General features: G+C 36.6%; 2 protein-coding genes across 5 annotated transcripts in view; both read left to right on the top strand.

The window, feature by feature from the left end:
• The first annotated feature begins 272 nt into the window (after positions 1-272).
• LOC141363965 (solute carrier family 26 member 6-like) lies at positions 273-19593 on the top strand. Of its 4 annotated transcripts, XM_073867817.1 has the most exons (21): positions 273-1046; positions 1184-1250; positions 6067-6188; positions 6449-6588; positions 6994-7104; positions 7693-7841; positions 10344-10508; positions 10593-10739; positions 10851-10933; positions 11037-11184; positions 12690-12803; positions 12990-13067; positions 13154-13249; positions 13548-13654; positions 13738-13807; positions 15279-15368; positions 15438-15566; positions 15752-15806; positions 16529-16638; positions 18024-18063; positions 19280-19593. In XM_073867817.1, exons 3-20 carry the CDS (start codon positions 6067-6069, stop codon positions 18051-18053), a joined length of 1944 nt encoding a protein of 647 aa, XP_073723918.1. In that variant the 5' UTR covers positions 273-1046; positions 1184-1250; the 3' UTR covers positions 18054-18063; positions 19280-19593. The 4 variants fall into 4 exon arrangements, with proteins under 4 accessions (XP_073723918.1, XP_073723920.1, XP_073723917.1 ...); XM_073867819.1 differs by lacking the exon at positions 18024-18063; XM_073867816.1 differs by having other exon boundaries at positions 18024-19593.
• slc26a6.2 (solute carrier family 26 member 6, tandem duplicate 2) overlaps positions 19581-22692 on the top strand; it is a 16515-nt gene continuing 13403 nt past the window's right edge. The window contains exons 1-4 of the mRNA XM_073867815.1: positions 19581-19858; positions 20588-20727; positions 22204-22314; positions 22436-22611. Coding sequence (XP_073723916.1) covers positions 19710-19858; positions 20588-20727; positions 22204-22314; positions 22436-22611 — 576 coding nt within the window. The 5' untranslated portion in view covers positions 19581-19709. The remainder of the gene's footprint in view (positions 19859-20587; positions 20728-22203; positions 22315-22435; positions 22612-22692) is intronic.

Raw genomic sequence — 22692 nt, 5'->3', positions numbered from 1 at the left:
GTACTATGGAAGTGAATGGGGTCCACGAGCGGTTTGGTTCCAGGCTTTTCTCAAAATATCTTCCTGTGTGTTCGTTGTAGCGGGGAAATTTGTGCAGGTTTGTGGCCACATGAGAGTGAGTAAATTATGACGGATTTTTCATTTTTGGGTGAACTATCCCTTTAAGATACTGGAATATAAGGCTTTGTTTACTTTTTTGTTATGCACTGTATTTGCACTTGTTTGTTTTTATGTGTGTGTGTGTGTGTGTGTGTGTGTGTGTGTGTTGTGTGTGTGTGTGTGTGTGTGTGTGTGTGTGTGTGTCCGTGTGACTTGAAGGTGTATTCATAGCTGTATAATGTGTCACTGGTTCTCTGGGCTTCATGCCAACAGGTAAATATGCCCATGAGAGAGAGAGAGAGAGGGTACTCAGTGTTGGGGGGCTTGGGTGTGTAACCAAGTATAAATATTTCACCTCCTTCTCTAGTTCCCTTTTGTTCATCATCTTAGCTGCTCGATGGCCAACCCCTTTAATCCACAGCAGAACGAATGAAAGCCAGAGAGAGAGAAAGAAGACATCAGAGAGAGATAAGCTTTAAAAGCCCTCAATAGAGTTTACAGAATGTAAATAAGGATATATGCTATTTCAATCTGATTAATATTGTTGTAAGAGAAATTGGATTAATTGCTGTGAAAAGTGGTAAGACAATATGAAAAGATTTCTGTGAAAAGATGAATGGATTAAAGACTAATGTAAGTATGGAATAACTCTTGAGCTATCCTACATTACCAATGATAATCAAATGTCTGAAATGTCTATTGTGCAGTTAATCTTACTATAGCTGGTTACTGAGCTCATGGATTTAAATCCAAGGGAATTCATAAACTATCTTGTGGAACAGCTTCTGTAATGTAAAAGTGCTCATTAAACTGATGTTTGGTCTCTGTGCACTGTGTCCTGATACGTGGTTAGAGATGTCACATTTCTGGGGAGCTTGTTAAAGACGACACAGCAGAAGAACCACATGCCTCAAAAACGAAAGAATAAAGATGCTGAAGTTGAGAAGGTAAGGTAGTCCCAACCATAATTCTGTATCTACAAAGACAGGTATATGTCTAATAATTTAAGTGCATGTGATTATACAGTGTAGTTTTAATAACAGTCATTTAAACAGCATCATGATTTTTTGTAATAACTTTGCAGGGCAGTGGAAGGGTGATGTCAAGAGATAGGCTTCCTCTGATTGGTTCATCAGGCGGCAGAACTGCAGGTAAAGTTAATTCAGTACATCACGTGCAACAAACATCACAAATGTCAAACTGTTTTCTACATACGACTTTGATATCTTTAATTAATATTGACTGAGTAAGGTTATGTCAAAGATTCAATTCAATGTAAAATCAATATTTGAAATCAAACCTAATCTTATAATTGCATAATTAGACTTTAGGCTGGATTTCACATGGTCACATCATTTACTCATCCATGCACTCTCAGAAAAGGTACAAAAGTTGTCACTGGGAACAGTACATTTAAAAAGTCCTAATATGTACCATTTTGGTACAGATATGCAGTGTTGGTGAAAGTTACTAATGCATTACAATATTAGGTTACTCTCAAAAAAGTAACTAATCGCATTACTTAGTTACTTTTTATGGAAAGTAATGTTTACGTTACTTTTTCGTTACTTGTTCTTGGCTGAGGCTTGATCTCTTTCAGGCCTTACAGGTTTTTTATGACTGAAAAGTTGTGCATTCAGAAAATGCATATTTCGTCACAAAAATGTCGAGCTCTGGCCTGCCATCTTAGTTTCTGACTCAAACGGTCCTCACACAGGCTATGTTTAATTCAGTACATTATTTTGTTTTTTGAATTAATTAAACTAAAAAGTAACTTGCATTACTTTTTGTAAAAGTAACTTAAATAATCATTTGTACATTTAAAAAGTAATATGTTACTTTAAGCGTTACTTCAGAAAAGTTATATTATTACGTAATGCACGTTACTTGTAATGCGTTACCCCAACACTGCAGATATGTAACTTTGAGGAACCAGTATCATGTATGTTTAAGGTACCAATATGCACCTTTTAGGTACAAAAGTGTACTTTTTGAAAAGGTACTCCCCAGTGACAACTTGGTACCTTTTTGTACCTTTTGTTCTAAAAGTGTGGGTTCAAACAACCCAGGACTTTCAAGAGTGTAATAAGACAACAAGGATTTTCCGATTTATCAAGTTTGTAAATTGACATCCTTGTGTTTATTATAGTCCTCATGTAACTTAAGGCGTACAGCGGTTTAAAAATTCATGTTTGAGGTATGACACTGTATAATTTATGTTTTAGAGCAAACCAATAAAGCTGTGTGGTAAATTAATATAACAACATGCTTGCTTTTTGTCGTATATAACAGCATGGTGTTGAATGCCGTATAATATTAGCAGAACTGACAGGATATCAGTACAAGGGGAATTGCATGTGAAATAATACTGATAAAACCTCTTGTGCGTGGCGTACAGTATAAAGTGTGTCATCTTTGTTTCTCCTGTCTACACAATGTTACCTGAGCTCATCTACAGACAATGCAAGTACAAACACAAGGGACGTGCCTAATTAAATGGCTATTATTTATATAACATAATGGGACATGTCAGGAGAGGAGATAATTTGAATTGAACAAAACTGTGAGATAATGTTAAAGATAGCCTACAGAATTAGATCTCTATTCATATTTTTCCTAAATATTTATTTTTTATATTTATTTGCCTGTTTTGTTTCCAGTGAGGCCTGCTCCATCCACTCCTCAGGTCGGGGCAAGAAAACGCAGCCGTCCCCCCATGTCCTCTGCCGCCCTCCCTGACAGCATGGCATCCTGGGAAGGCTCCTCCCAATCCGAGTCCTCCTTTGCCAGTTTCCCTCTTTCAGTTTCACCCCTACCCCCTGCCCACTCTAAAAAGCCAATCGTAGTACCCGAGCCCCACCCCCCACCACCCCCTCCTCAAATCAAAAATACTTTAGCAGAGAATGAGCAGGGTGCCAGGGTAAAACGTAAGCCCCTTCCACCAAAACACCCACCCAGACCTCCGCGTTTACCACCTTTAAGGCAAATCACAAATCTTAGCTTCTCTCGTAGCTTCACGTTTTCATTTTTTGAGCTGCCGGCTCACCAGTCTGCACAGAGCAGAGCGGAGAGACTCAAACATCTTACCGTGCATATGAGGCAGCTTCAGTACTAATGTTGTTCAGTACTGAGGAAAAACACGGTAAATTATATTTGGTTGATTATGTTTCCCGAAATACATGGTAAAAATGTACTGCACTGTACTGTAAATTGACCAGGATATGACCTTCACACCAAGGGTAAATGTATGTTTTTTTTTTTTATTTGGATCTTGGATTCAGTTTTTGCTTTCCTGTTTGAAGTGCTGTTATGTGATTATGTAAAATATGTTTTGGAGGTAACAATTATTAAGTTCCAATAAGGGTCTCTCACCCCATCTGTGTTTTATACAACAGAAAGAAAACACATCATGCTTTAAAATATTGTTTGATATTAGATTCATGAAAATTAAATGTTACATGTATATTTAGGGAATGTGTGGGTATGTGTTTGTACAAACTTGTTTCTTGTATCTGCCATTTCATTGGTTACACATTGGTATGTTATCCAGTAGAGCACAAAGTTGGGGAGAATAATGATGATTTGTATATTGGGTGGATTGTGGTAAATGTTATATAAGTCCATGCTTTAAAATGTTTCCTTAAAAGCCCCCCATCCTAGAAAATGCACTTTTAAATGTGTTTCTAGCAGAAAATAAGTCGCCAGTGTGTGTGCAGAAACATCCTGTTATTATTATTACAAATCCATCAAGTCTTCTTTGTGTAATCTACTTTAAACTGCAACAGTCACACAAAACAGGCTGCTGGGGATCAATGTGATGTCACATTGATTACGCCCCACCCATGACCGCTCACAGACTCTGCCTTTATGAGCGTGAGTTCAACCTTCTGCCAGAGCCACATATTTTGATGTCATTTAAAGCACATGTGTAAGCGCTCTATTCCCTACTTTGCATACGGGGAGGGGAACAGAAGCTTTCTTTGCATTTAAAGAAACACAAGCAAAAACAGCGCGTTTTTCTTTACAGCCACAAATGACCATGTTCAACATTGTATAATGAAAGGTTTATTTTGAGCTGAAAATTTACAGACACATTCTGGAGATACCAGAGACGTTTTTAACCCTCTATATGAGCGTTTTAACTCTATATGACCCCAAACGACATTTCATTCGTTAAAAAAAAGGTTCCCTTCATCTCAGAGATATAAAACTTTGTGACTTTTCCTAAATAATCTATCTTTACATACACACAAAAAAGGGCTTTATTCGGTTGTTCTAAAAGTATGTACATTTATTAATCTGTCCTTTGGGGTCAGTATGACTCGAATTGACAGTGAATGGGAAATGCCAAATGTCAAAAAATAAATAACACACACAGACACACGCACTTACACTCAGTCAAATTTCTGTAAAAACAGACATTTCAAAATGCATCAAAAACTATAAAAAATTACTATTTGAAATAAAATTTATTTTTAATGTCCTTTCTAATGTTTATATAAACGTAAATTCACAAAATGTTTCACTAAAGTATTGATTTGAGCAGTTGTCCATATCCAGTAAAATAAATGGGTCTCTATGGGCATCTGCTGGTCGAAATTATTTATTTCCTAAACTGTAATTCTTTTGTGTTTTTTTCTAAAAACCGATGGCTGAATTCAACATCTAACACCTCAATATCTAAAAACAATTTAACTCCAATTTAGATCATAATTCATGTGAATTTTCATAAAAATTTGATCTTTTTCAGGCAAGCCAATGGTGTAGTTGAGGAATTTAGTGGTAAACAGGTACAAAAGTACTTCAAATCTGTTAAAACACAACTTTATCGATAAGAAGTAAACAAAAAATTATATATTATTTGTATTATTGAAAATGTATATATATTTTTTTAAATTATGCTTTTTTAATTTTGGGGTCATATAGACCCAATGGCCAGAAGTGTAAACAGAAAACGAAAACACCTAAGTTAGCGGCCCTTTAAATAGAGGGAAATTTAAATGAAGTGCATGTTATGACCTGAGCAGTTCAGGTCATAACAGCCTGAAGTCCTTGTCGATTGATTTAACAGAAATCATTGAAGTCTCTAGACGAGGTAAGAAATCTTAGCTTTGATGTGCTATCAGCATTGATCGTGGCTGCTTATGTCTTCGCACATATACAAACATCAAAGACTCAAATCTTCATCAGGTTATTTCACATGCATTATTAAGAGCATTCATTAAATAGTTTTAACTTATAAAACTTTAGTAATTTAAAACTCATTTCACCCTTGTACTACTCTTGTGTTTAAATATTAACCTTCATGCAGACATGCATGTTGTTTATTAATCACTTCTGAAAACTGTATTCTATTGTTTAACATCTGTTTGTTGATGAGTTGTTTCTACTTACACATCCGAATAAATAAAGCATTGCAAATACACTCATGTAGGCCAGTCTTTTGTCTTTTCAATTATCAACTGAATTATTTGGTGTAGACTAGCCTAACTTCGTATATTGGTTAACACTTCCTGCAATATGGAAGTCTTGTAATCATCAAAAATAGTACCGGGTCTGTCTACAAAAGCTGTGGGATATTGTGAAATATGTTCTTGGTTGTCAGCAGTGACATATTTGAAATCTTTCAACCTTTGAACAGAGCGAATCCAGAGGTAAATTCATTCCTCTGACTCATTTGACTGATCTAACAAACACATGAATGTGTCATCTGATTGCTGTTTCAAAATGTAAAACCAGATAGTTGACCACTAATAGACTTTTATAGTAAGTGGTTTAGGTATTGTGTTTGTGTGCAAGAAAGAAAATTAGGATTTCCATATTGTAGCAGCCTTGCCCACATAAAACAATCATGCACACTTAGTTTTTATTGGAGAATATTGTTTCTTTCTAACAAGAATATCCTGGAAAACACATGGACTTAAATTTTATGGAATAAGAGCTCATATCCTTTTCTTATTCTTACAGATGGAGAATCAAAGGCTTTCACAGAATGAGAATAGTTTGAATGAAGCACAACTAGATATTCTGGGGCAGCACAGTGAAATAGAGTCCCGGTCGGTGTGGGAAAAGTTAAGGACAGAACTCTGGTGAGTATGGATGGTTTCTGTCTAGTAGGCTATTTATACATGTTAGTGCACTAAGAATTTACTAAAGTGAATGGGTGTGATGTGAACTTAAGACTATTTTTATTAAAAAGGGAAGGGGTGCATGAGCTCTTGGTAGCGTTTCTCCCAGACTTCTCTTTCTTTGGAGATGGGTCACCTTTGTCATCTTATAAACAATATAAAAGGTCACAATTTGTAACAAATACATACATTAAACATTTATCTCTTTGTTTGTGTCTCAGGTGTTCGGGTCCAAGGTTAAAGAACTGTTTCCTGTCCATTGTTCCTCTTTTGTCATGGCTGCCACGATACTCATTCAGACAAAACGCTGTTGGAGATCTGATATCAGGAGTCAGTGTGGGAATCATGCACCTGCCGCAAGGTTTAACACGTGCACATATACCAACACGAAACACACCTCTATTATCTGAGTTATAGCATCATGCACCTCATTTACATACAGGAAACTGCATGATGTGCTGGTGCAGATTTAAAAGTTCTCACTTTGTTCATCATCGAGTGAAAACAGTGCTATTGACCAGAATGAGATGGGTCCATTGTGATTTTCTTTGCTCTGTTTCTCATCCAAGACATCGACAGATCTGTTATCGCCTGGCAGCCAATAATTTTCTTAGCACATGCACAATGCACTATGACTGATGACACAGAGCCAAACCAGACAAATTGAATGGAGTGACTAATTGTATTGTACTAAACAACAAGCACTCCTCTAGACATGGAGTGTTCATCTGATTTTTTCTCTCTCTCTCTCTCTCTCTCTCTGTAGGTATGGCTAATGCTCTGCTGGCCGGAGTTCCTCCAGTGTTTGGTCTCTATTCCTCCTTCTATCCCGTTCTTACCTATTTTATATTTGGAACAACCAAACACATCTCTGTAGGTAAGCACTCGTAAAAAGATACCCTGCAAGTTGTCATGCCACTTTTTAAAGGAAAACAGCACTGTTTTTTAATATTTTACTATGTTCTTACCTCAACTTAGATGAATTAATACATACTTATGTTTTTTCAATGCGTGCACTTAATCTTAGTACAGCGCATCGTAAATGTGTTAGCATTTAGCCTAGCCCCATTCATTCCTTAGGATCCAAACAGGGATGAATTTAGAAGCCACCAAACACTTTCATGGTTTCCTATTTAAAGACTGTTACATGAGATGAGTAGTTACACGAGTAAGTATGTTGGCACAAAATATTTTTTTTTTTAAGTGAATAAAAATTGAGAACTATATTGTATGGCGGAAGAGCACTTAGTTTGCAGCACTTCAACCTCGGTGCGCAGTAACATCATCACTCCTGACTACTCCCCCTCTTGCTCAAACTTTCGTCAATATTACTGCGCCAGAGGTCAAACATAGTAAAATATAAAAAAACTGTGGTGTTTTCCGGTGATGTTAAGAAAAAAATTAAATGCAATTTAGAGTGGATCTGATGAATGATCTGATGGCTGATGATCTGTCTGATTCGCAGGTGCTTTCTCTGTCCTTTCCATCATGGTTGGTACTGTGACAGGTGATGCGGTGTTGTCAGGCAGCGAAGCAAACATGGATGAGAGTGAAGCAGACAATGCTAGAGTTGCATTAGCAGCTCAATTGACCATTTTGTGTGGACTGATGCAGGTAAACACACACACGCACGCACGCACACACACCTTAGAAACAAAGTAAGGATGACTAATATGTGACCCTGCCTGTGAAATTCAAGCTAAAATATAATAATCTAATAATGGGATTAGGATTAAAATAAAAAATTTGATTTCCCTCAAAATAAAAACAATGATTTCCCTCAATAATGTCAGTCTTTGTCAGGATTTTACTCAATATTAAAGGGACACTGCACTTTTTTTTTTTGAAAATATGCTCATTTTCCAGCAACCCTAGAGTTAAACATTTGATTCTTACCGTTTTGGAATCCATTCAGCTGATCTCTGGGTCTGGCGGTACCACTTTTAGCATAGCTTAGCATAATCCATTGAATCTGATTAGACCAGGGGTCTCAAACTCAAACTGGCTTGGGGCCATTTTTAAGACAGACAGTTCATCGGGGGGCCACAGAGCTATTTTAACGTTCAAAAAGTACAATGTTTCTGTAAATGTCATGTTTAATTTCTATTATTTAATGTATAATAATACTTGAAAATATATAAGCAATGGTTTTATCTTTTTAATATACATTATTTTATAAAAGTAGCCTAAGTAAATCTTTTCTTAATCTTATCTTAAATAAGACCTATTAAAACCTTGCACTAAACTAACAAATTGTATACATTTATAAACTATTATAAAAATTACCACCAGTAAGTGTTTCTGTTTTTATTTATTTTGGATTGTTTTCAGTCATAGTATTGACTTCATTATGTTCTTTATTATTTCAGTTTTCATATATTTTCTATTATATGTGGGAAAATATTAATAATTTAAAGTGATCTCATAACTTTTAAATTAGTCCATGTTATATAAGATATATTGGACAGAAAAAATAATAGTACTGCTCTATGTGTAATTGAATAGAAAGCTACATAATAATATATTATACTTCATTATATATAGCAGTATACATACTTTTATCTTCTTTACATTTCTCCTCATCTTTTCTCTTTTCTTAACCTGGGCACTTTGATGGCTCTTTTCTTATCTGTAGTTTAAAATGTGTTGCATTACATCTACCGCTCTGCCTCCATATGCGGTGTTTCCATTAGATGCTGTGACGTGAGGTGAACTAACCCCACCGCAGCTCGATCTTCTCTGAGTAACAGCTGATATCCACCCGGAAGTAACAAATCTTCTCTAGACAAACACTACAAATTCCCGACCAGATTAACTGATCGCATGGTGACAATGGTATGATTGACGCGAGGTTCAGTTGAGGAATTTAAATCCGATCACGCGTTCAGTGATCCTCGACATCACGGAGCGTGCGGTTCATGGCTGCGTAGCGCAACTTCCGCTCTCGAGCACGTTGGAAAGTAATGATTTGGCTCGTTTTAACGCGTTGTTAGACGCGACATGTGAACGAACACTTGAACGTTTAAATAAAAAATCAAACGAATATAAAAAAAGTGAATAAAAATCTTTCTGCGGGCCAGATTATTTTATATTTTTGAAAGTTGACGCGGGCCGCAGAGAGGGGGAGGGCGGGCCGCAAATGGCCCGCGGGCCGAGAGTTTGAGACCACTGGATTAGACCATAGCCTTACCATTAGCATTGCGCTAAAAAATAACCAAAGAGTTTCGATATTTTTCCTACTTAAAACTAAGACTCTTCTGTAGTTACATCGTGTACTAAGACCGACAGACAATCAAAAGCTGCGACTTTCTAGGCAGATATGGCTAGGAACTATACTCTCATTCTGGCAAAATAATCAAGGACTTTGCAGTCGTAACATGGTTGCAGCAGGCGCAGTGATGCTACGCACTGCCCGATAATAGTCCCCTTGGTTACTTTTAATGGCAGGGTACTATTTTCGGGCAGTGTGCAATATCACTACGCCTGCCGCAGCAATGCCACATCAGCAAAGTCCCTGATTATTACGCCAGAATGAGAGTATAGTCCTAACCATATCTGCCTAGAAAATCGCAACACTTAATTTCCGTCGTTCTTAGCACATCAGTTAACTACAGAAGAGTCAAGTTTTAAATAGGAAAAATATCGAAAATCTTTGGATATTTTTAGCGCAATGCTAATGGTCTAATTAGATTCAATAGATTGTGCTAAGCTATGCTAAAAGTGCTAGTGCCAGACCCAGAGATCAGCCGAATGGACTCCAAAACGGCACAAATCAAATGTTTAACTCAAGAAGATGCTGGAAAATGAGCAAATTTTTAAAAAAGAGGAATGTCCCTTTAAAGATACCAATATTTTATTTTCACAGAATGTTCTTTACAATATGTATGATTTTATAGAAACAACAGATCACAAAGATGTTAGTTTAGCTTGGTTTCCACAGGCAAAAAAATATTTCCCATTATATCATAATCCTAACACTACCAGAACGCTATTGACATTAAATCATAGAGCAATTCTCAAGCCTCTCAAATTATTATTGGCACTTCAAATGTCCTCACAAGCCAAGCCTGTACACACAAAAAGTATATGCACTTTTAACTGTTTATTTACATGCAGATTCTTCTATATGTGTTGCGTTGTGGAGGGGTTTGTCGCTGGTTGTCTCAGCCGTTGGTTAGTGGGTACACTACAGCAGCTGCTGTCCATGTGACTGTTCACCAACTGCCTTTACTGATGGGAATCTCTATTATTAGATACAGAGGTATCTTCTCTGTAGTTTGGGTGAGCTTGAGATCTTTATGTTTTGAGTTTTAGACTCTGGCCATCTCAGATACTGAATCTATGTATGTATTGTGTGTGTGTCAGATGTTTTCAAACATTGTGTCTGGAATGGGGAGTGTATTGCCAGCAACGCTGGTTGTTTCTATTATCTCTGTGGTGATACTAGTTGGAGGAAAGATGCTTAACTCGTGCTGGAGCACTCGATTTCCCATACCATGGGAGTTAGTACTGGTGAGCACACACACTCATTTTCATATAATGTAAGTAAATGATGGCTGTGGCTATTAAGCAAGATTTTTTCACATGTGTTTCTCTTCTACAGTAACTCTTTCATGTTTGTAGATTATCTTTGCCACTCTATCTTCAATGCAGTTTGATTTGTCTGGTCGGTATGGAATACAAATCATTGGATCCATACCAACCGGGTCAGCAACATATAGATTTATTTGTCATTCGATTTTTCATTATTTTTATATTTATAATATTTACTTTTCACCTTTTTTATTTTTTCTCACTGATTTACTGTAGGCTTTCACCTCCTTCACTTCCACCGTTTTCTTTCTCTCAAGAAATCTTATTGTCAGCTCTTGCACTTGCAGTGGTGGGCTATGGTTTCCAAGCTTCATTGGGTATGATGTTTGCTCGCAGACATGGTTACCCCTTTCATAGCAACCAGGTAACATACAAATAAAGCTTTGGCAATGCACATTACAATTTTATTGGATAGTGATAGACCGATATATTGCGACAATCAATATTGACCGATATTCAACCATGTTTGTTACTTTTTTATCGACTGATGAACATTTCCTTAAAGGTGCAGTGTGTACATTTTAGCGGCATCTAGTGGTGAGGTTATGAATTGCAACCAACGGCTCAGTCTAATGCTCACCTTTCGCTTTTGAAACACATAGAGAAACTACAGTAGCCAGCCCGGGCAAACATGTAATCGTGGGAGACAACTTTTTGTTTGTTAAGGGCTTTTGTAGAAACATGGCAGCACAAAATGGCGACTTCCATGTAAGGGGACCCTCAGTGTATGTAGATAAAAACGTCTCATTCTAAGGTAATAAATATTGATGCACCGATGTATCGGCCGCCGATATTTATCGACCGATTTTTTATGAATTTGAAACCATCAGCATATCTGCAATAGCATGAGAAAGGCTGATACCGATTGTTTATTAATTAACTGCATGAAAAATGAGTTAATGTTGTTAATAAAATAAATGCTGAATAGCAAAAACCACCTTTGAAGGTTGTCATGCTGTTTTATTATATTTGTTTTAGCTTAATTTGTGCCTCTCTTATTATGTTGCTCAGTTGAATGTTAATTAGATCAATCCATGTTCAGTAAAAATAATTTGATGCAGAAATAAACTAGCTAATAGACCAACTGTATAGTATTGTATACAAGTGTTTAATATCGGTATCGGCATCGGACAGAAGTTCGTAGACAGTATCGGCCAAAAAAAATTCCTATCAGTGCATCCCTAGTAATAAACACATAATGGTTCATTATGAAAGGTCTTTATACAGCCCTGATAATATCGTTTTGTATATTATGTTGCATTTCTGTCAAGAAATCCTTCTAAAAATTACACACTGCACCTTTAAAATAACTGTTCCTAATGAAAATATACTCAAATAAGCCAAAATTATGACAGACAGTAAAATAACCAATCATCATTTACTTTTTAATGTGATGTTACATTGTGATGCACACGAACATTTTGGCATGCAGGTGAGGTCTGTGTGTGACATACTGTAAAACTGAAAAAACGTAACCTTACCTTTCAAACAACGACAAACCATGTAACTGGTAGTTTGATTTCATATATATCCTGCACTAAAACGTATTTATTTTAGTTTTAGTTTTAAATGTTTAGGAAATATTTTCATGTACTGTACAGGATATTCATAAATATTATGAACAATAAATGTTCATTTAGTTGTACAGTTATCTGTTTTTCTGTTTGTTTCTCATTTACCGTAATAAAATTTGTGTTATATCGGCCTCATATCATCCAACTGGGCACAAAGCTCTTTCAATATCTGCATCACCATAAAAAAACATATCCGTCAACCACTAATGTGGGACATTATCTGAGTGTTATTCTATGCGTCTCATACAGTGCATAAGCAATAAAAAAGTAAAGTAAATGAGATCTTCTACTGTAGGAGCTGTTGGCAATGGGTCTATGTAATTCAGTTGGAGGAGTATTTCAGTGCTTTCCCGTGAGTGGGTCCATGTCTCGTAGTATGGTGCAGGAGAGTACAGGTGGACAAACTCAGGTATGTACATTACATATGTACATATGTGTCATTATATTAATTCCAGCAATCAGCTAACTTATTTCACAGCTGATAAATGATTATGAACATCTCATTCTTATCAAAGATGTGATAAGAAACTGAACAACAATTTTGTGATAAATTAATTTAGGTCTTGAACATTATTGTAAAAATGTCTTCTCACAGATCTCCTCTTTGATGTCTGCGCTAATAATTCTGATGATCCTGCTGAAGTTTGGTCCACTCTTTCAACTGCTACCAAAGGTCCCAAACCACCATCACAAGAGTATATTAAACAGATTAAGGGGTTTAAAGTGGTTTTAAAAGATGTATCTGTGTGCCTTTTACAGACCGTTTTGGCTGTCATTATTCTGGTGAATCTTCAAGGGGTTTTTGCACAAGTCAAAGATTTACCTAAACTGTGGAAAACAGATCGTTTGGACCTGGTGAGGGCAACTCATGCATACATCTTAATGTGATTGACCTAATGACATAACATTCCTCTACCAACATTTCTCAGGAAAACATAATACCTAGCTTGATTGCATCATATTACCTACATATTGATCTGTTTGGCTATTTATTATGACTTACAAATAATTCAGCAAACTTTAGATCAACATTTTTGGTCTACGACAGCATTCCTGTCAACCACTCAGTGCTCTCTAAGTGGAAATCAATTAATTAAAAACATTTTAAATTCCCATGGTGTTTCCTATGTTTATTTCCCCATTGATGCTACAGGTTGTGTGGGTTGTGACTCTGCTCAGTGCTTTGGTGTTTAACCTGGATCTTGGGCTTGGTGTTGCAATTGCATTTTCTCTCCTGACTGTCGTCTTCAGGATGCATCAGTGAGTTTTTTTACCATGCCTAATATTTATCTCATTTTCAATTTCGTAGTAACATTTATTATTTCCCTTTGTAAATTTTGCAGGCCCAAATCTGTTGTTCTTGGTCATATTGCAGGCACAGACTGTTATAGAGACCTGCAGAAATATTCAAAGGTAAATCTTTTACACAATATCAAAAAAATTGTCCCTGGGGTGGAACCCTTAAAAAAAACTTAATTCATATATTATTACCCCAGAGGTACATACAGCAGGGAAAATAGGTGTTTGACACCATCAGCATTTTTATCAGTAAGGGGATTTTTAAGTGGGCTATTGACACAAAATTTCCACCAGCTGTAGCCATCAAGCCAAATATTGAATTCATACAAAGAAATCAGAACATTTAAGTATACAAGTTCAGTCATAATAAATAAAGTGAAATGACACAGGGAATAAGTATTGAACACACTTTATTTAATACTTTGTAGAAAATACTTTGTTGGTGATGATTATAGATTCTAGACCCTCTTGTATGGAGAGACCAGTTGTCTGCATTGCTCAGGAGTGAATCTGGCCCATTCTTCCACACAAATGGTTTTTAAATCTTGAAGGTTCCTTGGGCCTCTTTTATGAACGTTGATTTTTCTTTGAAATAACACCTGCTCATGCAAGGTCTTCCTGAAGTTCTGCTCGAGTGGTTCTTGGCTCTTGGAGAACTCTCCTGATTATTCTTTGGACTCCTCAGACAGGGATCTTACGTGAAGCACCTGATCGTGGCCGGTTTATGGTGAAGTGATACTCTTTCCATTTCCAGATAATGGCCCCCACAGTGCTCACAGGAATATTCAGCATTCTGGAAATGCGCCTATAACCATTCCCATCAAAATGCTTTTCAACAATAAGATTTTGAGAGAGTTCTTTGCTTTTACTCATCATGAAGTCTTTCCTGTGTGCCTCCTGGGTAATGAGAAGCCTTTATAGGCCATCAATTAGGACTAAAGCAACTGATATCAATAAGTACTGCTAAGGGCAGGGTTTCTCTCTCAATACTGACAGATTTCAGGTGATCATCTGGCTTTCAATGCCATTTTGCACCTTGTTCTCTTCATGTGTCATTTCACTTTATTTATTATGACTCAACTTGTATACTTAAATGTTCTGATTTCTTTGTATTTCTTAGAAATCCTCTTACTGATAAAAATGCTGATGTGTCAAATACTTATTTTCCCCGCTGTATTAGTTCCAAAGAGTACATATTAGTACCAAAAGTACATATGGGTGCCAAATGTAATATACATGTCTGTACCTAAATAGTGCATACAGTATTAAGACCTTTTTAAAGGGTACTGCCCTAGTAACAACTAAGGACTTTTTTTAACAGTCTATACATACATTTGATGGAAGTTATAACCAGATTATACTAACATAAGGTGGTCAAGCTGTTCAGACAATTAAGCCTGTGTTTTGGACATAGCTAACCAGCTTAACCATCTGGCTCAAGCACATAAACTGGTTTTGAGCAGCTAATGATTGTAAATGACAAACTTCAACCTGTCATCCAAAGCTGGTTCAATTTGGGTTTTCGGCAGGAAAACATTCGCACTCTGCTCGATTCCATATAACCGACTCTGTTGTGTGGTTTCAGGCACAGCAGATCCCTGGAGTTACAGTTTTCTCCTGCTGTAATCCGCTTTACTACGCCAACGCAGACCAAACCTTCACATCACTCAGACAGGTACAACCTCCTCAAAGCTCCTAACTCTTAAAATATTAGAATCTGTGTATATTTGATTTGTCTGTATAGGTGGTGTGTAAAGGTATACAGGAGAATTCAGCAGGAAGATCTCCAGAGCAAAATTCTCAGTACTGCGTCATTCTGGAACTCAGTGGTGTCACCTTCATGGACTCTGTGGCCATCTGCTCCCTCAAAGCAGTTAGTGAAACACACTCACAACACGTAGACCTGTTGATATTTTACAAAAGATGAACACAAATATGTTACCTGTTAATGACCTTCTTTTAATCACAAACTAATAAACAACAGTTTGTATTCTGCCTGACGCTCGTGTTTGTGTGCAGATTTGTGTCTTACTCAGTTTGTGTGTCTCTGGGTCATAGGTGATTCAAGATTTTGGAAACAAGCAGACCATGTTTCTCTGTGCCGCATGTCCAGGTCAAATACAAACACACTCGCTTATATGGTGCACATGATTTCTTCAAGTAGATGTTCCTGGATATTATCATTAGTCAGTTTTAAGGGTAGGTTCAATGGGTATGCATATTAAAGAGCAACTATGGTCCAATTCAAATCACTTTTTCACGATGTAGGCAACGGTTTACTTCATGGGCCTGTTAACGTAGACAAGACCGACATTATCATAATTCCTCTCTGCTTGGACTCACAGCCTGTACGTTATAGCACTGCATTGTGAGCGAATCGTTCAAACATGATAAGGAGTGTCACATCTCCGGCTGATGTCAGAGGTATTCAGGCCAATCACAACGTACAGATTAGCTGGCCAATCAGGGACACAGCGCTTTTCACATTGATGAGTTTTGAACAAAATCAATGCGTTTGAGGAAAGCAGTAAATCTGGAGCTACAAAAATGTACGGTATGTGGAAAGTATTGTGTTTTAACCATAACAAGACACGCAAACACATTGTATTATACCAAATTAACAAAATAACTTGAAATAGGTGTACTTTAACATACTCACTGTTAAATTTTCAGGGTTAAATGTTGTTTAAGGAGTAACAAAGGATTTTGATTCAGGAACACATCTTGGCAAAATCAGGGCCACTGTCTGGTTCAAACAGATATTTAATATATTGATAAGCATACTGTCTTATTTTATATATTTATGTTTTTACTGTGTCTCTCATGTATCTCTAGATGGTTTACTGTCCCAGATGAGGAATCATAATTTAGTTCCAGAATTTCTGTCTCTCTCTTCATTTTTCCCTTCAGTGCACCACGCCGTTTTGTATTACCAGGGACTACAGGTGTGTGTAGGGGAGAGCGGGGTATGTTGTCACACTTTTCACACTGTCTAACATTTACTGAGCACCATACATCAAAATGGTATAAATCTCATACCAAATGAAAGAAGGAAGTCTTGGGCACATATGTTGTATTCATAACATCTTTATATCTTATCTCATTACAGAGTTGTAGACTGTTGAATAGTGACTGTGCACTTGTGACAATTTGCCCCATCGGAGGGTAAGTTGTCACACTAGGGCGGGTAAGTTGTCACACTAGATTATCTAAAAATAAGAACACAACTACTTAATTGTGAATATTGATTTTAATTTTTAAACTCAAACCAAACTGGAAATATAAACATCCGTGCCTGGAGAATCTGGAAAAACAATTATTTCAATCCAAATAATGCACATTTCAATTAAGTGGCAAGACCACTTTACTTTGAACTTTGGTTCAAATGTTCTATGGCTTTCACATAAAACCAGATAACTGAATGGAACGCTGCAGATAACTTGCTTAACTTAACATGTTGAACCTCTGAACAAAACAGATGCCCTGTATGACTAATAGGACTCATCTCCAGAATCACAATTCTGACACACATAAATTGCCTGGCCTGAGGTGCAAGCATCATGGGCCCAATTGTTGCATTTTACACATTTTATTCAGGTCTCCTTTGGACGACTCTTTGAAAATGGCTCTACACAGACGAGGCAGAAGCACTCTTCATCATCTGATGATGACTCTTGCATGATTTTTCTTCTTTTAGCTGCCTTGTTTTTCGTAGGTCCAGATTTCTGCTTCCCTTTCTTTTGAAACAGCTTTTTGCTAGATTGAGGCTTATTCTTTTCTATATCATGTTTTCTGAGCATGTTCGATGTGTTTGTTTGTACAGGGGCAAGTTGTCAGATGTGACGACTTGCCCCAAAGTCATTGAGACAACTTGCCCCATACTTACTTGTGTGCTAATGTTGTCTAAATCTCAAGTTTAGCTCATCATATCACTTTAGCTAAAGTATCAAAAGACACTTTACGGTCTCCTCTATTTTGTGCAAAATAATCATTTTAAACATTCACACCTAACAAAGTTGTATTGCATAAAATGTAAAGTGATTTTTTTTTACTTTTTAAGCAGAAAAATAAGAAAATTGTGCTAACCTCAGATTACAGTGATCTTGACCACATGTGAACAGGAAGTTGACTATAGAAGAAGAAGTCACATAAAGTGGCTATTTGATTTTTGACATAGAGCCTCTAGTGTTGCAGTTATGAACAGTGTGACAACTTACCCGTGTGACAACTTACCCCGCTCTCCCCTACATTTTAAATGCTGTGTTGTGTGTATGTTTGTGTTCTGATTTCTTTTTTCTGTTCTGATTTAAGTATATGCATCTGTTTACAGAACACAGGCACGGAAGTTACTGAGCTGTGACCTTTATCAGGTCCCCACTCCATTTTGATCTCAGATCAGCTAAATATTTAAAGGAAAACACCAGCGTTTTTCACTATTTTACTATGTTCTTACCTCAACTTATGAATTAATGCATGCCTATCTTTTTTCAATGCGTGCACTTTTGATCTTTGTACCACGCTTCTTGAATGTGTTAGCATTTAGCCTAGTCCCATTTATTCCTATGGCTCCAAACACGTACAGGTGTACGTGTATGCTTTACAATGGCTTTGAACAAGGCTTATTCAGTCCGTTTTTTTTATAGTATTTACACTTGACACCATGCCCAGAATTTTCATGTGAACGTGATTTTAAACAATGCTGATGATGTCAGCTCAGCTGTTTTGCTTTGGTATGTCATTTTTGTTTTGTCTTACTTAATGAATTTTGTCTTGTTAAATCGTCAATATATGTATATTAACAGAGTTGAATGGCACTTGAGAGCTGCTGCTGTCATTATTCAAATGTAATGTTAGACGACTGTTTAAAATAGTGTCAAATACAGATGTTACACTGAATGATCTGACACCTCAGTGTGCATCTGGGTACGCCATTTAGGTCTAAGTTCAGTAAAATACTGTAAATGTCTCTGAAATCTGTCTTTACTGACATAAAATCTTACCAGTATATGTTAATATCTATAAATATAAGTGTGATTAACACAGAGTAATAGATAAACTGCACCAGTTCTGTGCAGTTCAGTCTGCACTTGCAAACTTGCTATATATTACTATGTGTTGAGATCAAACAAGGAATTGCTGATATGTTCTTGTTTGAAGTCCCAGTGTTATTAACAGTGAAAGTAATTAGAAGAGACTTTGTTCACCAGTCAGGAACTAGGGAGAGGTCACATTAATATTTAATAGTAACATACCTGCCCTGATTATTGCTACAAACATACAATGCATTCTATTTTTATATAAAGCTAATTGTAATAGATGAACTCTTACCCTAAAAAGAAAATATTTGTATATTTGTAATTTATTTCTTAAGTGATTAAATTAAGGACATCCCCAAATCTCTATAAAGCAGGTTTTGAGGGACTTACTTGACTTTTAAACACATTCTCCAAACCATAGCTAAGTACATAAACACATTAGTGTAATTTAGTTTAGATGATGTTTGACTATTTTCACTTTGATTGTCATTTATCCTAATGATAAACCATTCAAAAATCACATGGATCATGAAGTTTCATATCTAATCAGACCAAGATAAGATGACGAAGGACTCCACTATGGAAGTGCCCCACATCAGCTTTCAAGTACCCCTCACCTCCCCCAACAGGACTTTGCTCACCATATGAAGACATTTGGATTCTGTCAGTGAATGTGTGAATGGATCAAATGAGCATCGGACGGGACAGGATACACATTAACAGCCTGTGACAGAACTGGAGGACAAAGTGAATCAGTCCACTGTGACTAGGACCTCCAACACTTGTAGCAAACCTTTGGCGCGCTCATACTGAATTCACTGAAGAAGCAAGACTTGAATGTTTGTTTTACTGTCTGTGAGTTCATCAGACAAAATCACATGGATTGAATTTTTATTACGAGGACGAGATCATTCAAGAACACCGTAATTTTGGGATAAGTGTAAATGTGGAAGAGATTTGGATGATAAAGGAGATTCAAAATGGACGAAGAGATAAAGGACACAGAGCCCAGGAAAAGAGTGAAGTATCATGTCCAGAGAGATGTTCTGGATGAACTCGGGGTCGACAAAGTGGCAGAGAAGTCAGATTACAATGTTTCAATGAAAGAAAAAATAAAAGATGCTGTCAGGTGTGTCAATGCAACTTTTATTTAAACCGACATTACTGACCTAACATCAGATTGTATGTTACTTATTCTGTGCACTGTAAAAAATCATATCAAATTAACATTAATCTTTGTTACTTTAACATATCAAATTAAGTTAAACCGTTTCAACTTGTTTTAATAAGTTATGGCAACTTATCACAGGTCAAAACCTACAATAGTAGGTTGAACTGACTTGCAAAACCAAGTTGTTTTAACTTTATGCCGCATTATTTTTACAGTGTGAGGTTTATTAAGTCGTAAGTGTGAAAACTGCACTAACCTGCAAAACCTCATTTTAAATGATATACACAGATTAAGTGAAGTGTAAAAAATGAATTTGTTAGTACTTCATGCCTTTGGTTTTACTGACAGCATGTACTTGAGCTGACATGACTATGCATGCAGGTTTAAGTGATCTAGTGTGAGATCCACAATAACACAAATTCGCCTATAAGATCTCAAATATCGATTTTTAATTGGTTTCTATCTTATATAGGATAAAGATTTCACATGTAAGACTTCCATTGTAGACTCTTGATCCCCTCTGTATTAGTAATTATTATAAAAGGTAGTTATCTCAGATTAGTACTGTTGTTATATAATCGCTACAGTATCTGATTTCTGATTATGGCTGCACGGTTTGGTCTGTGTTAAGTCTATTAAGGAGCTTATTCTGTAACTCATCTTCTCTTTCTTTATTTTTTGTATCAGGTGTACAGGTCCAAAGTTTAAGAGTTGTTTCTTCTCTTTTGTTCCTCTCCTGTCATGGCTGCCACGATACCCATTCAAAGAAAACACTGTCGGAGATTTGATATCAGGAGTCAGTGTGGGAATCATGCACCTGCCACAAGGTTTAGCACGTGCACATCTGTATTACCAAAGACACACCTACATACACCTGAGTGGGGTAGATTTAAAGGGGACATTTAATTAACAAAACTTTTTTAAGATGTCAAATCTTTGGTGTCCCCAGAGTACCTATGTGAAGTTCTAGCTCAAAATCCATATAATTTATTATAACATGTTAAAATTGACACTTTGTATGTGTGAGCAAAAATGTGCAATTTTTGGGTGTGTCCTTTTAAATGCAAATGAGCTGATCTCTACACTAAATGGAAGTGTCGTGGTTGGATAGTGCAGATCAAGGGGCGGTATTATCCCCTTCTGACATCACAAGGGGAGCCCAATTTTTAATGACCTATTTTCTCTCATGCTTGCCGAGAATGGTTTACTAAAACTTAGCTACTGGGTTAAAAATATTTGAATATATAAATTATAGCATGCACTTAAACATGGAAAAAGTCAGATTTCATGATGTGTCCTCTTTAAAAACTCAACTGTATTTTCTAACATAAAAACACAGAGCACAGTTCCTTACTACTTTATATGAATGACAACTCCAAAACGTACCATTTCGTGAGACAGGTATAATGTATCTCAGGGACCACTCAAATATTTTAAAATGGAAATACTGAGGTGAAAATCACATTTGTTATCTTTTAGAAGAGAGCAGTAATTTTCCTAGTTGTGCAAATAAAAAATAACTTTAATTGCAATACCAAAATGGTAAGCAATCAAAACTATGGTCATTGCTAGTCATTAATTGGACTAAACTGCTTTTTGTGTAACCTAACACACTGTGTGACCCACGAGTGGGTACTTGAAAACCCCTGTCACACATTCTTCAACATTAGGGGCCATGGCATAAAAATCTGACTTTTTCCATGTTTAAGTGCTATGATTGGGTGCTTCTATCAACCTAGAATATGTGAAAAAGATCAACCCAGTAACTTAGTTTTGGTTAACCATTCTTTACAAGCACATAAAAAACAGGTCATTGAAATTTGGCTCTCCTTATGATGTCATAAGGAGCTCTTATTATAATAATACCACCCCTGCACCACTATCCAACCACAGCACTGCCATTTAGTGCAGAGAAAAGCACAATTGAGTTTTAATTGCAACAAACCACCATCATTGTGATCAGTGTTTGAATTTCATCAGCTCATTTGCATTTTAAAGGACACACCCAAAACGGCACATTTTTGCACACACCTACAAAGTGCCAATTTTACTATAATAAATTATTTATATGGTATTTTGAGCTAAAACTTCACATATGTGCTCTGGGGACACCAAAGATTAATTTGACATCTTAAAAAAGTCTTGTGCCATGGCCCCTTTAAGGCCCCATCACCCCGTGGTTAATAGAAAGATTAAGCAGAGACCTAGAGTGTTGCAATTATACTTGACCTAACTTACTATATTAGATTATGAGACTTAAGCCTGCATTTAGGTGAAAATTGTAAAAATGTGTGTGCGCGCAGGTATGGCATATGCTTTACTGGCTGCAGTTCCTCCAGTGTTTGGTCTGTATTCTTCCTTCTATCCCATTCTTGTCTACTTCGTATTTGGAACATCCAAACATATCTCCGTTGGTAAGCACTCATACAAACCTGTTTCTATATCATGATGAAGGCTTCCATTTGATCTGTTGCTCTTATTTCAAGCTAGACATTTGGCCTGCACAAATACTCTTCCATCGATGTGTGTCTATAGGTACATATGCAGTAATGAGTGTTATGATTGGCAGCGTAACTGAGCGTTTGGCTCCAGATTCAGACTTCATGGTGCAGATAAACGACACCAACAGCACCAGCATAGATACTTACAGCCGTGATGCGGAGAGGGTGAAGATTGCGGCCACAGTAACTTTCTTATCCGGCATTTTTCAGGTGTGTTCTCAAGAAATTTGTATGCTTTAAAGTTGTGAATGTTAATGAAATATAAAAGTGTTTTTGTGTGATGGGTGTGTT

This window comes from Misgurnus anguillicaudatus, chromosome 5 (assembly GCF_027580225.2).
Source record: "Misgurnus anguillicaudatus chromosome 5, ASM2758022v2, whole genome shotgun sequence".
NCBI lineage: Eukaryota > Metazoa > Chordata > Actinopteri > Cypriniformes > Cobitidae > Misgurnus > Misgurnus anguillicaudatus.
Note: the sequence above shows the minus strand (reverse complement) of the source record. Positions and strands in the feature narration are given on the sequence as shown.

What these genes read in the sequence shown, in the direction of transcription:
- LOC141363965 (XM_073867817.1), top strand. Translation starts at nt 6,067, where the DNA reads ATGGAGAATCAAAGGCTTTCACAGAATGAGAATAGTTTGAATGAAGCA. An exon ending in ACCCCTTTCATAGCAACCAG is followed by an intron (nt 11,185 to 12,689) that starts GTAACATACAAA and finishes CTTCTACTGTAG; the next exon opens with GAGCTGTTGGCAATGGGTCT. An exon ending in GTCGTCTTCAGGATGCATCA is followed by an intron (nt 13,655 to 13,737) that starts GTGAGTTTTTTT and finishes TAAATTTTGCAG; the next exon opens with GCCCAAATCTGTTGTTCTTG.